General features: G+C 41.4%; 2 protein-coding genes across 12 annotated transcripts in view; one reads left to right on the top strand and one right to left on the bottom strand.

The window, feature by feature from the left end:
- The window catches only part of LOC127487170 (uncharacterized), a 399814-nt gene that overhangs the window by 286484 nt on the left and 97166 nt on the right, over window positions 1-16164 (top strand). For 3 of the 7 annotated variants that reach the window (XM_070048941.1, XM_070048938.1, XM_070048937.1), the window contains exon 4: window positions 1333-16090. The exons of the other annotated variants lie outside the window; for them this stretch is intronic. The gene's annotated coding sequence lies outside the window, so the exon portion shown is untranslated. Of the gene's footprint in view, window positions 1-1332; window positions 16091-16164 lie in introns of those variants that run through there. 7 annotated transcript variants of the gene reach the window in all.
- LOC138843191 (phosphatidylinositol 3,4,5-trisphosphate 3-phosphatase TPTE2-like) overlaps window positions 1-16164 on the bottom strand; it is an 82612-nt gene that overhangs the window by 21773 nt on the left and 44675 nt on the right. For all 5 annotated transcript variants that reach the window (XM_070048930.1, XM_070048927.1, XM_070048928.1 and 2 more), the window contains 8 exons: window positions 11781-11900; window positions 10371-10470; window positions 10187-10250; window positions 9041-9105; window positions 8261-8321; window positions 6871-6952; window positions 6678-6766; window positions 199-260 (listed from right to left, as the gene is read on the bottom strand). In XM_070048930.1, the coding sequence (XP_069905031.1) occupies window positions 199-260; window positions 6678-6766; window positions 6871-6952; window positions 8261-8321; window positions 9041-9105; window positions 10187-10250; window positions 10371-10470; window positions 11781-11900 (643 nt within the window). The remainder of the gene's footprint in view (window positions 1-198; window positions 261-6677; window positions 6767-6870; window positions 6953-8260; window positions 8322-9040; window positions 9106-10186; window positions 10251-10370; window positions 10471-11780; window positions 11901-16164) is intronic.

The following is a 16164-nucleotide window of genomic DNA, read 5'->3' as shown; positions in this document are numbered from 1 at the left end:
AGAAGTAGTCATTTACTAATTTCATAGTGGATATGAAACAAAGGAGGAGCCAACCAATACTTTTTAATGACCCACTCTCCAGTTACAGTTTCACTTAACCATTGGGACTCAGAGAGTCACCATAACATCCTAGCAGTGATAGTTCAGAATTGGCGATTTCAGTAAGCACAAGACAGATTGTAGTAACATGTTTCATACCTTTGCAGTACCAAAGATCTGATTACCAATGAGGCAAGCACAGACCATTGTCCCAGTTCTTCCTAGAAAAGAAAAGTTAGTTTAAGAAGCTAGTTCATGGTAGAACTTAGTATGAAAATACACTCAGAAGTATCCAGAGTGTGTTTTTGATTGACTTTTTTACACCCTGAATGTGCTTGTCACAAATAGTTTAGTAATAGCCAAGATATTTCGCTGTTTTATGGTTGTATCTGGAATTTGGTTCTGTAAATGGACATGATACACTTGTGCACATGTGTACTTGTCTTGAATCACAGATGCTGGGAAACACACTGGAGGCAGTCAGTTCTGCCTAGGACTCCAAGCCTAAAGCCTCACTTGCTAATTAGGAACTAATTCTACACTCTATGATCCATATAACATAAATAAAAGTATCTATAAAAGTTAAAAATAGCGGTCAGAGTTGTGGCACAGCAGGTTAAGCTAGTCCATTTCAGATCCAGCTCCTTGCTAATGAGTCTGGGGATTTAGCAGATGACCAAAGTACTTGGGCCCCTGCTACCCATGGGGGAGACCCAGAAAGGGTTCCAGGCTCCCAGTTTCAGCCATCCCCAGTCCTGGTCATTGTGGCCATTTGGAGAGTGAACCACTTGATAGAAGATCTCTCTGCCTCTCCCTCTCTATTTCTGTGCCACTGCCTTTCAAATAAATTAAACATTCTTTTAGAAAAAGAATAAAACCAGGATCACAACTCAAAATGGCTTTTAGCATTTGCAATACTCATTGTTTCTTCCATAGAGTATTTAATTGTAGTACAAAAGTTTTTAAACATATGAAAGCATACAGAACAGGATAGTGAACCCTCGTGTACTTTTCCTGATTTTGTAGTTACTGATATTTGCTGAACTTGGTTACTTTCCCTCTCCTCTTTCCTCGCTTCTCTCCTACCCCTCCCCTCTCCTCTATCCTCTATCCTTTCTTCTTCTGTGCCATCTCCTTTCTTTTCCACTGTTACATTTTAAAGCAAATCCTTGACCTTATGCTTCATGTCATTTATCCTCAAAATTTCTCGAGTTTTATTTGAATTTCTATTTTTCATCTGCCATACAAAATTTAACTTTAAAAAGATGTTGTTTCCTGGGGGCCACCGTCCAGGGCGCAGGTAGCCACTGCGCTGCGGGGGCACCTGGCGTCTGGGGCTGTGATGCGCTCTCCTGAGGACTGGCGACCGGGCCAGCTTCCTGGGTGCTGCCATGGAGGAGTTGTAGTCAGTTCTCAGCCTGGAGCCTCCCCTGAGTCAGGAGACACTTTCAGACCTATGGAAACTGCTTTCTGAGTACAACCTGCTGACCACCTTGCTGAACCCTCCCTTGGATGATCTGCTGTCCACTAAAGATGTTGCCAACTGGCTCAACGAAGACCCAGATGAAGGGCTCTGAGTACCAGCAGCTCCTGCACCAGAGGCCCCCACCCCAGCTGCCCCTGGGCTGGCGACCCCTGCACCAGCCACCTGCTGGCCCCTGTCATCCTCTGTCCCTTCCCAAAAGACCTACCACGGCAACTCCAGTTTCCGGCTGGGCTTCCTGCACTCTGGGACGGCCAAGTCTGTCACCTGCATGTACTCCCCCTGCCTCAACAAGCTCTTCTAGCAGCTAGCAAACACCTGCCCTGTGCAGCTGTGGGTCGACTCAACACCCCTGCCTGGCACCCGTGTGCGGGCCATGGCCATCTTCAAGAAGTCTCAACACATGAAGGAAGTTGTCAGACACTGCCCCCACCACGAGTGCTGTTCCGATAGTGATGATCTGGCCCCTCTCTCAGCATCTCATCCGGGTGGAGGGAAATCTGTGTGCTGAGTATTTGGATGACAGAAACACCTTCCGACACAGTGTGGTGGTGCCCTATGAGCCACCCGACGTTGGCCCTGACTGTACCACCATCCACTATAATTACATGTGTAACAGCTCCTGCATGGGGGGCATGAACCGGTGGCCCATCCTCACCCTCATCACACTGGAAGATTCCAGGGGGAACCTGCTAGGATGGAACAGCTTTGAGGTGCGAGTGTGTGCCTGTCCTGGGAGGGACCACGGCACAGAGGAAGAAAATTTCCTCAAGAAAGGGGAGTCCTGCCCTGAGCTGCCCCCCGGGAGCTCTAAGCAAGCACTGCCAACCACCACCACCGACTCCTCTCCCAAGAAAAAGAAGCCACTTGATAGAGAATATTGCATCATTAAGATCCGTGGGCGTGAATGCTTCAAGGTGTTCCAAGAGCTGAATGAGGTCCTGGAGCTCAAGGATGCCAAGGCCAAGAAGGAGCCCTGGGGGAGCAGGGCTCACTCCAGCTGCCCAAAGGCCAAGAAGGGGCGGTCTACCTCCTGCAGTAAAAAACTAATGTTCAAGAGAGAGGGGCCCAACTCAGACTGAGGTCTCACCTTCTGACCACGTTGACGACCCCCATGCCCTCCTACCTTGACATTTTGGGACTCAGGTGCTTGAACCCTACTTGGTAGAGGTATGCCTCAGAACTCCCAGGAATTCTTCCACTTGCCTTGGCCTGCACTGGTGGTATTGGGGGGAGGAAGGGAGGGGTAGTGGGAGCTAGGATGGGCCAGCCTTAGCTTTTAGAATTTTGACTGTGAGGAATGTTTGGGGGGAAAAATGCTCTGAGAAGCAGCCCTAGGCTGGGTGGGAAGCCCAGCCCTCCTGCTGTGCTGAGCAGGGATGTGGCCACAACTTCATGAAATGCTGATCATGCCTACCTCACAGGGTCTACTGTGAGGATTAATGAAATGCTGTGTGGCTGTCCTGGAAAGCACCCTTTATTATAGGGTGGCTGGGATGTGGCACCCTCATGGGAGCTGGTTCCCTGCCCTCCTGCTGGCTGGGTTGACAGCTTCACTGGTTGGGCACCTGGTCTACGCTGGTGCAGCCAAATCCTGCCCAGCCTCTTAGTGACAATGGCACCTGAAAGAAGTCCTGCCCTAACCTACGCCTGGAGGATTCCATCTCATGTACCATCTGCATCTACTAAGACCTTTTTCACTTTCCCCACAATGCTCAGGGTCAATTTCTTTTGCACCTTGCAAGGCACATCTGCATTTGTCACCGCCAGTCCTCTTCCCTTTTTATATCCCCTTTTTATATCGGTTTCTTATTTTACAATAAAACGTGAGTACCATCCTGTGTCTCAAAAAAAAAAATAAAAATGTTTGCTTAATTACTGTAGCTTTTTACTTAGTACACACTGAACCTAATTACTTAATGTAATTCCAAACTTATTTTTACCTGAGATGCACAGAATTTTCTATCATTTTAAAAATGTTTAATGAACCGCTAAATTGCTTTCTCAGTCTGTCATTGCAAACACTATTCTAAGCCAGGTACTTCCAAAGAGGAGTTTTTCCACCTTTTGCATGAAGTTTCCTGAAAAGGAGGCTACTGATCAACAGCTTGGTTGGCTCCTGACTCCAGCTTCCTCCTAATACAGACTTTTGGAGGCAGTGGTGATGGCTCAAGTAATTTGATTTCCTGCCATCCACATTGAGAGACCAGCACTGTATTCCTGGCTCCTGGCTCCTGGCTCCTGGCTACTACTGGGGCTGATGTTCTGAGTATTTGGGGAATGAACCAGCAGATGGGAGTGCCAGTGCTCTCTTTGTCTCTCCCCTCTAATATAATAATACTAAAAAAAGAGCTACCAACAATAATCTAATAATTTGGTACTTTGAAAAGATTGATAAAATTGAAAAAATCCCTGGTGAAACTAATCAAAGAAAATAGAGACAAGGCATCAAGAAAGCTACATAGGGAATAAAAAGGGGAGCACACTCTAGATATTAGAATAGTAAGATTATATGTTGAACAATTTGATGCCAAGACATTTGAAATTGTATATAAAATGGACAAATGCTTGGGAATATACAACTAACTAAAATAGATACAAGAAATAGTTTTAAACAATCCTATATCTAACAAAATCTGATTTACAACTTGAAAACATCCACAGAGAAAACTGTAGGTTGATGTGGGTTCACTAGGGAGTCCTAGCTTACATTTAAGGTAAAGAAAAAAAAATAATAACCAAGTTAAACAGACTTGGAGAATAAAAAAGAAAGGAAATGCAGCCTAGCTCATTTTGTGAAGCCAACAGTTGAAATTAACATTATGAGGGAAACTAAAAAAAGAATATCCAATCATACCCATGGCCCGGATACAAGAACTGTAAACCAAACTATCAACAGAATCTAGCAGCTTTCTATTAAGAAGGTAATATAAGTACCACGTGCTAACCGAATGCATCACTCCCACCATGATGCCATCTAACATGCTGTGATGCAACCAAGCAGCTTTACCAGGGCCCAAACACATGGAGTTGCCTGATCCTGGACTTTCAGCCTTCAAATTTGTGGTCTAAATAAACCACTTTTATTATAAAGTACCCAGCCTTCGGTATTTTTGCTACCACAACAGAAAATGGACTACAAAAACCACTGTGAATATAAAGTATAAAATATTATTGAAGGGCCAAATGATTCAAATAAATAGATAACCTAGTTGTCAGTTCTCCCAAATTAATAAATTCAGTTCCTTTCCAATGAAAATCCTAAACATATTGTGAAAACGGACAAAATTATTCTAAAATTGAATGTAAGAATCAAGTTGTAAGAAGAACCAAAGGGTCAGGGAAAAGATGGCAGCTTAGAAACAGGAAAATCTGGGCCGGCACCGTGGCTCAACAGGCTAATCCTCCACCTAGCAGCGCCGGCACACTGGGTTCTAGTCCCAGTCGGGGCGCCGGATTCTGTTCCGGTTGCCCCTCCTCCAGGCCAGCTCTCTGCTGTGGACTGGGAGTGCAGTGGAGGATGGCCCAAGTGCTTGTGTCCTGCACCCCATGGGAGACCAGGAAAAGCACCTGGCTCCTGCCTTTGGATCAGCATGGTGCGCTGGCCGCGGCGGCCATTGGAGGGTGAACCAATGGCAAAAGGATGACCTTTCTCTCTGTCTCTCTCTCTCATTGTCCACTCTGCCTGTCAAAAAAAAGAAAAAAAAAATAAACAGGAATATCCAAGTCACATGGGGGCAAAATAGGTAGTTAAAAGGGAGAGAGGTTACATGCAGGAGATAGAACTGCGGGAAATTTACACCGGGAAACCCAGTTGGCCAACACAGACTGGGCAGGTACATGCTGAAAGGGAAAATAAGAAGGAGAAACAGAGGAGACGCAGCATGCACAGGTTGTCGGGGTGGAGGGTGCCAGTCCCCAGTGGATCAGGTTAGGTGGAATTAGGTGTCCTTGGAGCTGGGAGTAGCAGCAGGAGGAGGAGATAGGTGAACTGCTTTTGAAGTTCCAAGAGGGGAAAAAAAGAGAAGGTATAAAAAAAGCAAACAGATTGGTACTATGCTGTCCGACCCCTTTTCCCCCTGCCCATCCAGACCTGCAGCTGGCCCACAGAAGCCATCTTTAATGTTTACATTCTCGAACATAGACCTTGGCCTACCAGACACACAAACATCAACTGTGGGAGCCATCCCACGACACCTCCCACACAGGAGCGATGTCCACACTATCTCAGAGGAGACTCTTCCCCACCATGCAAGTCAGGCAACAAGGAAACTCGAGCCCATGAAATCCATCATTGAGAACTCATCTGGGTCTCAGAAGGTGGGGCTAAGTGCACCACAGCTCACACCCAACTCCACCATGATTTACAGGTGAACAGGGCTCCAGTAGATAGTGCTCTGTGCTTCCACTTGAAACGCACACAGAGCAGCACATAACAGAAATCTCACAAGAGAAATTCTGTAAGTTTATAAATATTTGTGTGTAATATATATTTATACACACATATGCTGAAAACAAAGCTAAAACCTGAAATAAGAATAAGGAAGACAATATGAGTCCCCCAAAGGAACATTACAACTCTTCACTAATAGAAGCTGCAGATGAAGTGAGTGAGGATATGTCAGTTCCTGAAAGGTGAGATAAGGCTGAGAGGGATTAGAAATTAATAGAGAATAAAATAACATGCAGTAGATGGTGTTAGAACAATGGACTATATGTATAGAAAAAGAAATACATCCATTTCAATTTTTAAAATTCCAATATTAAGGGGCTGGTGCTGTGGTACAGCAGGTAAAGTCACTGCCTGCTGCTGTTGGCATACCATACGGGTTAGAGTCCCAGCTACTGTACTTTAATCCAACTCCCTACTAATGAGCCTGGGCCCCTGCATCCATGTGGGAAACCCAGAAGCAGCCCTGCCTCCTGCCTTTGGATCTGCCCAGCTATGGCCATTGCAGCTAAATGGGGAGTAAACCAATGGGTAGAAGGCCCTCCCCATCTCTCCTGTCTGTAACTCTGCCTCTCAAATAAATAAATCTTTAAAAAAATTCTAAATTTTAAACCTTACTCATATTGTTTGATAGTAAGATGAATCTGTTTTATACTTTAATATACATTTTGAATTTCTTTAGAAAAAAAGAAAAAATGCTATTACCTTTGCCGCCTTTGCAGTGAATCACTACTACGTTCTTCTTGTCTTGAGCCAGCCACATATTTACTTCTTTGGAGAATACCACCATCTCGCTGATTTTAAAAGTTAGACTTTTAGTTGAATTAAAATATTTCCAAAACAATAAAGCCCAGTGTATCTGGCCCTCTTCTCATAGCCAGTGTTGCATAAAAGTTACCTGAGAGTAGGGACATTATGATCATCAATCATGATTCTTTGGACTCTGTTATGAAAATGTTCAGGATTATAAGCTCTTTCACCTAAAATAAATCATACAGATGTCATATTTTCATAACTAATAACATAATAAATGATGAGTTATGAACATGTTAAAGTTTTCTATTGAAATTCCTTATCAAAAGGAGTTTTCTGGCCGGCGCCGCGGCTCACTAGGCTAATCCTCCGCCTAGCGGCGCCGGCACACCGGGTTCTAGTCCCGGTTGGGGCGCCGGATTCTGTCCCGGTTGCCCCTCTTCCAGGCCAGCTCTCTGCTGTGGTCAGGGAGTGCAGTGGAGGATGGCCCAGGTGCTTGGGCCCTGCACCCCATGGGAGACCAGGAAAAGCACCTGGCTCCTGGCTCCTGCCATCGGATCAGCGCGGTGCGCCGGCCGCAGCGCGCCGGCCGCGGTGGCCATTGGAGGGTGAACCAACGGCAAAGGAAGACCTTTCTCTCTGTCTCTCTCTCTCACTGTCCACTCTGCCTGTCAAAAAAATAAAAAAAAATAAAACAAACAAACAAACAAAAAAAAACAAAAGGAGTTTTCTGAGTGGCTCTAGCTGCTCTAAAAAAACTTGAGGGCCTCAAAAACATAAAAAAATTAGTGACTTATTCTATGGATAAGTTACTGATCCAACTGACTTTTGAATAGCCTTTACTTTAACTTTTTAGCAGATAATTCATTATACTATTGTAAGATAGTTGAAAACAATGGGGCAAAGGCAGTGTAACTGGCCAAAATTCTTTCCCTTGCAAAATGTCCATTTAATAAACAAATAGAGGAAAAACTCAGGAGAGACAAGAGTGGTAACTTAAGGATATCATTTGTTAATATTCTTTAAAGGTTTAGTTTCTTTTTTTAAAATTTTAGTCTACTCTGTAATCACAGGGGTAATTCACCACTAACCATAGTATGCAACAAGTAAAAAGAAGACAACAGTTCCACAGGAGTATAAACAAGGACTAAAAATGACAATCCTCCCCACTCCCACTTAGTACACTGCTGTCATCACAACTCACTCCTAGTGGATAGAGAATTCCTTTTTTTGGTCTGTGTCCTCAATGCAGTGTTCCAGGGAAAATAGAAAGTTTTCTTAACCCTAAAACCACTGGAGTAGACCAAACCTCCACTTCTGCCTCTTGGGTTCTAACAGGCTTGTCTCTGTTGAAGGGCACCCACTGAGCTCAATCTTCCTATTAAATGTACCTGAGCAAGATCAGTATTTTTGAACTCACTCTCCTCACTGCCACCAAATGCTTATGATTAAATGACAAGTAGAAATGAAATTGTCTTCTTACATTCATAATTGTTTTCTATCTATAGTAGCAAAATATCAAGTCATGTACATACTGCATAGATTGTAGACTCGGTAATGGTTTCGATGTTTGGTATCCAGGAACCTCACAACTTCCTAAAAGAGACAGACACATATCTTACTATCCAGCATAACCTAGGAATGACCCAGGAGTTAGTTATATAAACATGATGGCTGTTACTTTTTGGCTCTCACTCATGCTTCTAGAAGAGATTCATAGAATATGAAGGTACATGTAGTCCAAGTCATGTCTAACCCATGGATGGCTTTCATACAGTTAACCAGTGTGCTTGGCTACTCAAATTATTCTCTACTCCAAGTAAGCATTGTTTACTGCCACTAGAGGAGGAAACTGGCTGGTTAGCTAGCTTTATTTTATTTATTGTCCAAATTCTTAATTCCCAGTTAACATATAGTTCTTATTTAAATTAATTCTGAATAGATATCATTTCGATAATGAACTGATTATTATGGTCTAAGCATTATATAAATAAATAAAAGGCAAAGTATATAGTATTACTCTGTATATGCATAAAATGATAGATTTTATCAAATTTTAGAAAAGTCATAGCTATATGAAGACATTTTGGTTCATTTCTTTTAAAAACTAATATAGGTCTGTGTGTATATATAATTTTAAAAATACTGGCTATTACTTAAAATACAGCAAAAACTATCTGATATAATCCATTATGATGTTTTACGTTAGAGAGTAAGATTTCAGAGGAAGACTGACAAACCTGGGTCAACAGTAAACTATGACTCCACATCTGTGTTCACTGAAAATTGAGTATTTATTAGATAAAAACTCTTACCTTAATTGGATTCCTGTAGAAAGACTGCTTTCCAGAAGATGGAAATGACATGGCGATAATGCGATCTAAAAAATCACGATAATCACTATTATGAATGTGATTATAGATGTGGAACAATATGTGAAAATAATTTAAGTATGTTTAGACTTTTGTTACAGAAAAGAACTTTCAAGGGGTTGGCATAGTGGTATATTGGGTTAAGCCGCTTCCTGTGAGGCAGACATCCCAGATGGGTGTCAGTTTGAATCCCAACTGTTCATCCAGCTCCCTACTAACATGCCTGGGAAAGCAGCAGAAGATAGCTCAAGTACTTGAGTTTTTGCCACCTATGTGGGAGACCCAGATGAAGCTCCTGGCTCCTGGCTCCTGGCTCCTGTCTTGGGCCTGGCTCAGCCCTCACCAGTACAGCCATTTGGGGAGTGAACCAGTGAATGGCAAATATTTCTCTGTCTCTTTCTCTCTCTCTCTTTTTTTCTTTCTCTCTGTTCCCCTCTCCCTGTCACTGTAACTCTGCCTTTCAAATACAATAAAGGAAACTTTGAAAAAAACTTTAAAGGTTGAGGTTGACAGAAAAAAGCTATCCCAGACACAGGATAACCAAGAGAATATACTAAATTACCCAGTGTAATGACCAGTTAAATGTCATGGTGTCCTAAGACTCAGTTGATTCTAGTAATATGCCAGAGTTGTGTTGAGCTCATTCTGGAGCACCTCGTTAAGCACCAAAGGAAAACTGAGAGGTCTGGGTTCTGGTGATTGTGGGAACTTCCAGGGTTTCAACACTCCTGACTCAGAAGACTTTTAAGACCTGCAATGCAGTGGCCTCCATCTCTGGTATTCTAAGAAGAGAAGAGGACTCTCTGGATCTGTAAGACCCAAGAGAACTATCCGAACTCAATAAATTCTCAAGAAACTGAAAATCATTCAACTTTCTCTAGAGCAGTCAAGTATCCCTGATTTGGTATGATGTGGAGAGCTTCCATTGTGAGAGTTAAACTACAGATATGTCATACCATCTCACTGGCATATGTCTTTGTGGGGGGAAAAATGGAAGAATATGGCTTAGAAAAAGCAAAAGCAAAATAAAAATTTGCACACAAGAAAAGTAGGACAATGTAAGTAAATCAATAGCTAAGCTTAACAAACCAGTTATGTAAGTGAGATCTAGGTCAAATCCATCTCTCCTGTATCGCCTTTTGTTTTCTGAAACCTGAGAGTTCAAAACAATAATTAACTTGTCAAACACAAATCAACTTAGAAGTGAAGAACATTATATAGGTATCTACATCCCTTGCCATTATGTCCCAAAACACAAGTTTTGCCCACTCACCAGTCTTCTGGTCAGCTTTTGGAGTTGTCTGTTTTGGTAAGCCAGATGGAAAACTCTTACCAAAATTATAAGGCGTAGAGGTCGAAGCAGAACGGCCACCCTAACAAACATTTAAAAGATACATTTTTTGTTTTAGAAACAAGATTTTATCCGGATAGACAAAGTTTGGAGCAGTGGTTCTTAACCAGGGGCACTTATGCCACCTGCCCCTGGCCATCCTGGCATGATCTGGAGACATTTGGGATTGTCACAGCTGCTGGTATGGGGTGCTACTCACATCTAGTAGATAAATGCCAAGATTGCTGCCAAATACCATACAATAAATAAAATTTCCCCCTTCCCCCTAACAAAGAATTATCCAACTTAAACTGCCCATAATAATAAAGTTGAGAAATTCATCCTAGAAAAGTGATAATAAGTTCTTAGAATTTGTTTATTCAACATTTACAGTTGAAGAAATTTTCAAGTTTTCCCCAGCAAAACAAGCTTATTATTCAACAGTTATTCCCATCAGTAACATAGGTTCACTACCACTGCGAATGAACATCAAACATACAACAAATTGACACCCTTCCCAAGTGGGCTATCCGGGAACTAATATTCCGGACTAATACTTTTCTAACTTGGGCACACATAAATGCATCACCTGAAAGAGCTTGTTTAAAGATAGCTTGTTTGGGTCCCAGAGATACAGATTTAGTAGGTATGGAATTGGGACCAAGGTATTTTTCTCCTAGCTGCTCAGGTTTCTTATTGAAGACCACATTGGCTTATGCTATTTTCTTTTTTTTAAATTTTATTTGAGCTGTACAATTTTCATGTATTTCATATATACAGATTTAAGAACATAGTGGTCCTGCCCACCCCCACCTGTGGCTCATGTTATTTTCAAACAACTCCAAAGCCTAACACATAACACAGTTAATTGGGTCTGAATTGAAGCCAAGGGAAGCTGGAATACAGAAGAAAGTCAGCTATTTGACTAATGGATAAGCCTGGTGAGCTCCCACCCACTATATGTACATCCCAAATCATATTTGCTTCTGTTCCTCATTGCTCCAGTAGAAAAAATTAATTGCCTAATCCTGAACAGTTTTAACTTTGCCTCAGCTTTCCTAATTTCTACAATAACTATACTGCAAAACTACCTCTGCATTGCTATCCACAACACTTACTATTTTTCTGTTTTGTTTGCTGTTCTTTGAGACTCATGATTAAAGTTATTTGAATTTTGCCTATGCTAAAATGAAAGGTTGAAGTGCATGGAAATTTATCTAAGATTTCTTTTTTAAGTAGCTTATTTGGTACAGAATCAGAATATTCCAAGTTGAAAAGACTATGTGGAATAATTACCACAGAAAATAGAAAAAGGAAAAGAAAAAACTGAGAGATATATCATATGTTTCATACCTTGGTACGTCTTTCAGAAATCTTAGGTCAAAAAAGAAGTAAATGGTATCGATCAAGAGAGTTATTGCAATAATGACAGCATCTAAGATGTTAAATAGATCAGTAAAATATGTCTTCCTCCTGCAATATAAAAAAAGTTTGTCCCTCACAAGATAGGAATATTTTAAAAGTACATATTATTTGACTCATTGCCATTAAACATTCTCCTTTCAATAATTATTTAAGATGAAATTTCTAGATTCAACTTTGATAAAAATGAAATGTGAATGGAAATTTTACATATAGGAAATTTATATTCATTAATAGATTCATATGTATAACTAAAGCTTTACTATGGCAGTTTCAGTGTAGTAAGAGATAGAGGAGAACCACAGAATAAGAGGTAAGCATTGATTTCATGTGGGTGACAGAAGAAATGTGGGATATTGGGCAGTACTATTGGGAAATGGAAGTTGAATATGTCACACTATTAGAGCACCTGGAGCCGTGAGGAGTTATAACAGAGAAGCTTATGAGATGAAGAAGCATCCACTATTTAGACCTGCAAACTCACATTCTGGCTCTGAACCCACACTGGAATACCAGCAGGCTTCTGTAGCCTCCTTTAGGCAAAGATGAACTCCATTCACCACAGCTTCCTCCTCAAAGTGGCTCCTTCAGACATGGGCATTTGTTCTCCAGGAAATGCTCTTTCTGAGTCAAGGAGGCCCCTTTCAGGGTCTGAGAAACCTGATTTTGGGCAACTCTGCTTAGTTCAATGGCATGAGGATGGGGAGTCAACAGAGGAGACAAACTGCCTTCTGAGACCTCTAGATGAAAGGAGGCTGGAGAACTTAGTTCTTGACTCCCCTATTGGTCATGTCCAAGGCTTGGCTCATACCACACACCTTCTCAGAAAGCTGGCAGAGAAAAAGTGACCACTGCTTCACTACCAAGGCCCTCTAATGGGATGAGCATGCTTCATGTCTCCTCTTCACCTCACTAAAATTTGCATTCTTTTTTTTTTTTATAGATTATTTATTTGAAGGGCAGAGAGTTACAGAGAGAAAGAGAAGGGGAAAGAGCGAGTGAGAGAGATCTCCTGTCTGCTGATTCACTCTCCTAAATTGCCCAAACAGCTAGGGCTCTGCCAGGCCAGAGCCAGGAGCTTCCTCCAGGTCTCCCACATGGGTGCAGTGGCCTAGGGACTTGGGTCATCTTCCACTGCTGTCCCAGGTGCATTAGCAGAGGACTGGACTGGAAGTAGAGCAGCCAGGATTCTAACCAGTTGCCATATGGGATGTCGGCACTGCAGGTGGCAGCTAAACCCACTGTACCACAGTGCCAGCTCCAAAATTTTCATCCTGAGATAAGACACAGGGTGATTTATGATTTATTGTCTAGTACTTAGTATACTGTTAAATGTCATTTATGATTCAGTTATTTTTTAAATATTTTTTCGAATGGCAGAGTGACAAAGACACATAGAAAGAGACAGAGACAGAAAGAGAGAGACAGAATGTTTCATCTTCTGGTTCACTCCCCAAGTGATAGTAATGGCTAAGAGTGGGCCAGGCCAAAGGCAGTAGCCGAGAACTCCATCTAAGTCTTTCATGTGGTGGCAGGACCAAATACTTGGGCCATCTTCCACTGCTTTCAGAGAAGTATTATCAGAGAGCTGGATCAGAAGTGGAACAGCTGGGACTCAAACTGTTTCTCTGACATGGGAGGCTGGCATTGCAAAGTGGCAGCCTAGCTCACTGAGTCAGTGCCAGCACCATGAGTCAACTCTTAATAAAGGTACCAATATTTGTACTTCATATACATGTTCTTATTTCTGTGTAACTTTGCCTTTCAAATAAATCTTTTTTGGGAATCTGAATTTTTCTGTGGACTTCATTTACTTCCTTACATATTCTAGATATTAATTCTCTGTCAGATATATAGTTTACAAATCTTTCTCCCATCTCTTCACTATGATGATTGTTTCTTTGACCATGCAGAAGCTTTTTTGATTAATAAAATTCCATTTATTTATTTTTGCTTTTGTTGATTGTACTTTTGTGGTCTTATCCAAAAACCCATTGCCTATATTGATGCCTTCAAGTGCTTTTCCTATGATTTCTTCTAGGTGTTTCACAGTATCTGGCCTTATATTTAGATTGATCTGTATTGAGTTGATATTTGTATAGGGTGAGAAGTAGGGAAGGGTGATACTTTAATCTTTTGTCTATGGATATTCAGCTTTCCCAGCATCATGTATAGAGGAGATTGTCATTTTTCCATGGTATATTTTTGGTGACTTAGTTGAGAATCAGTTGGTTATAGATGTGTGGATTTAATTTTGGGATCCCTGTTCTGTTTCATTGCTCTATGTATCCTTATGCCAATACCATGATATTTTGGTTACTATCATTTAATATTATGCTTGTGATGCTTTAAGTTTTGTTCTTTTTGTTCAAGATTACTTTGGTTATTTGGAGTCTTTTGTGCTTTTATGTGAATTTTAGGATTTTTTCTAGTTATGTAAACAATGGCATTGGGTATTTTGATGGCGATTATACCATCTTATACGATCTTAACTCTTGCAACCCACAAATATGGGACCTCATTCTTTGTACGTGTGTGTGTGCTTCAATTTCTTTTATCAGTGTTTTATAATTGTCATTGTAGAGGTGTTTCTCATCCTTGGTTAATTTTACTCCATGATGCTTTCTTTAAAAAATTGATATCATGCATGATTGTTTTTATGATTTCCTTCTCAGCAAGTTCATTATTGGTATATAACAAGACTGCCAGTGGATCAGGCATTGTGGTGCAGCAGTTAAGGAACCGCTTGGGACACCCACATCCCATATTGGACTGCCTGGTTTGAATCCCAGCTAGTCTGCTTCTGTTGCAGCTTCCTAATGTGCCTGGGAAGGCAGCAGATGATAGCTCAAATACTTAGGCCCCTATCACCCATGTGGAAGACAAAGATGAAGTTCCTGGATTCTGTCTTCAGCCTGGCCTAGTCCTGGCCTAGACATGGCCATTGGGGGAGTGAACCAGCAGGTAGAAGATCTTTCTCTGTCTCTGCCTTTTGCTCTCTTTCTGGTAGTATGCTTTTTAAATAAAGAAATCCTTTTAAATGTTACCGATTTTTCCAGGTTGATTTAGTGTCCTCCAACTTTACTGAATTTGTTTATTATTTTTGACATTCTTTTGGTGGGGTCTTTAGATGAATTATATCATCTACCAATATGTATAATTTGACTTCCCCTTCCTATATGCCTTTTAGTTTTTTCTCTTGCCTAATGAATCTTGCCAAAACTTTCAGTATTGTTCTGAATAAAAGTACTGAGAGAGGACAGCCTTGTGTAATTCCAGATCTTAGAAGAACTGCTTTCAGCTTTTCTCCAATCGGTGCAATGTTGGCTATCAGTTTTTCACCTATAGCCTTTATTATTGAGGTACATTCCTCATATACCTCATTTGTTCAGAGTTTTTATTATGAACTGATGTTGAATTTTACTGAATGCTCTTTCTGTATCTATCAAGATGATCAGGATTTTATCCATTACCTTGATGTGGTATATCATGTTAATTGATTGACGTTGCTGCCATCATCCTTGCATCCCTGGGATAAATCCTACTTGATCATGGTGAATGATCCTTTTGATGTGCTGCTGAAATCAACTTGTTCATATTTTGTTGAGAATTTTTGTTATCTATATTCAACACATGTTCTCCTTGTTAATGTGCATGTGGACACATCAGCTGCTGGTTCTATTTTGCATCCTCTTTATCTATTCAAAGAAGCTTCTACAATATTCCGTTGGAGACTATATACTATTAACATCCAATTGGTGAAAAACTGGGATTTGAATTGCTGTTTCTCTATGGACTTTGCGTGTCAGAAGAAAGATTTTGATAAAGAGGTACACATTTGGTTGGACTGACCAACCAATTATTTTGGGATATGTTTCATGATAACATAAATTACTTTATGTGTTGGGGCTGGCACTGTGGCGCAGTGGGTTAATGCCCTGGCCTGAAGCACTGGCAACCCATATGGGCATTGGTTCGAGACCCAGATGCTCCACTTCCTATCCAGCTCTCGGCTATGGCCTAGGAAAGCAGTAGAAGATGGCCCAAGTCCTTGGGCCCCTGCATCTGCATGGGAGACCTGGAGGAAGGTCCCAGCACCTGGGTTTGGATCAGCACATCTCCGGCCATTGTGGCCAACTGGGGAGTTAAACATTGGATGGAAGACCCCCCCACTCTGCATCTTCTCTCTCTGTGTAACTCTGACTTCCAAATAAATAAATAAAAATACTTTTTAAAATTTACTTTGTTGTTGTTTCTAGGCAGTTTTGGCTAAGATCATGTGTAAAAAAATTACTTTGTGTGCTAAGAAAAAAAG

The sequence above is a fragment of the Oryctolagus cuniculus genome, chromosome 9 (assembly GCF_964237555.1).
Source record: "Oryctolagus cuniculus chromosome 9, mOryCun1.1, whole genome shotgun sequence".
In the NCBI taxonomy this organism is placed as follows: Eukaryota; Metazoa; Chordata; class Mammalia; order Lagomorpha; family Leporidae; genus Oryctolagus; species Oryctolagus cuniculus.
The sequence above is the reverse complement of the archived record's forward strand: the minus strand, read 5'-3'. Positions and strand labels throughout refer to the sequence as shown.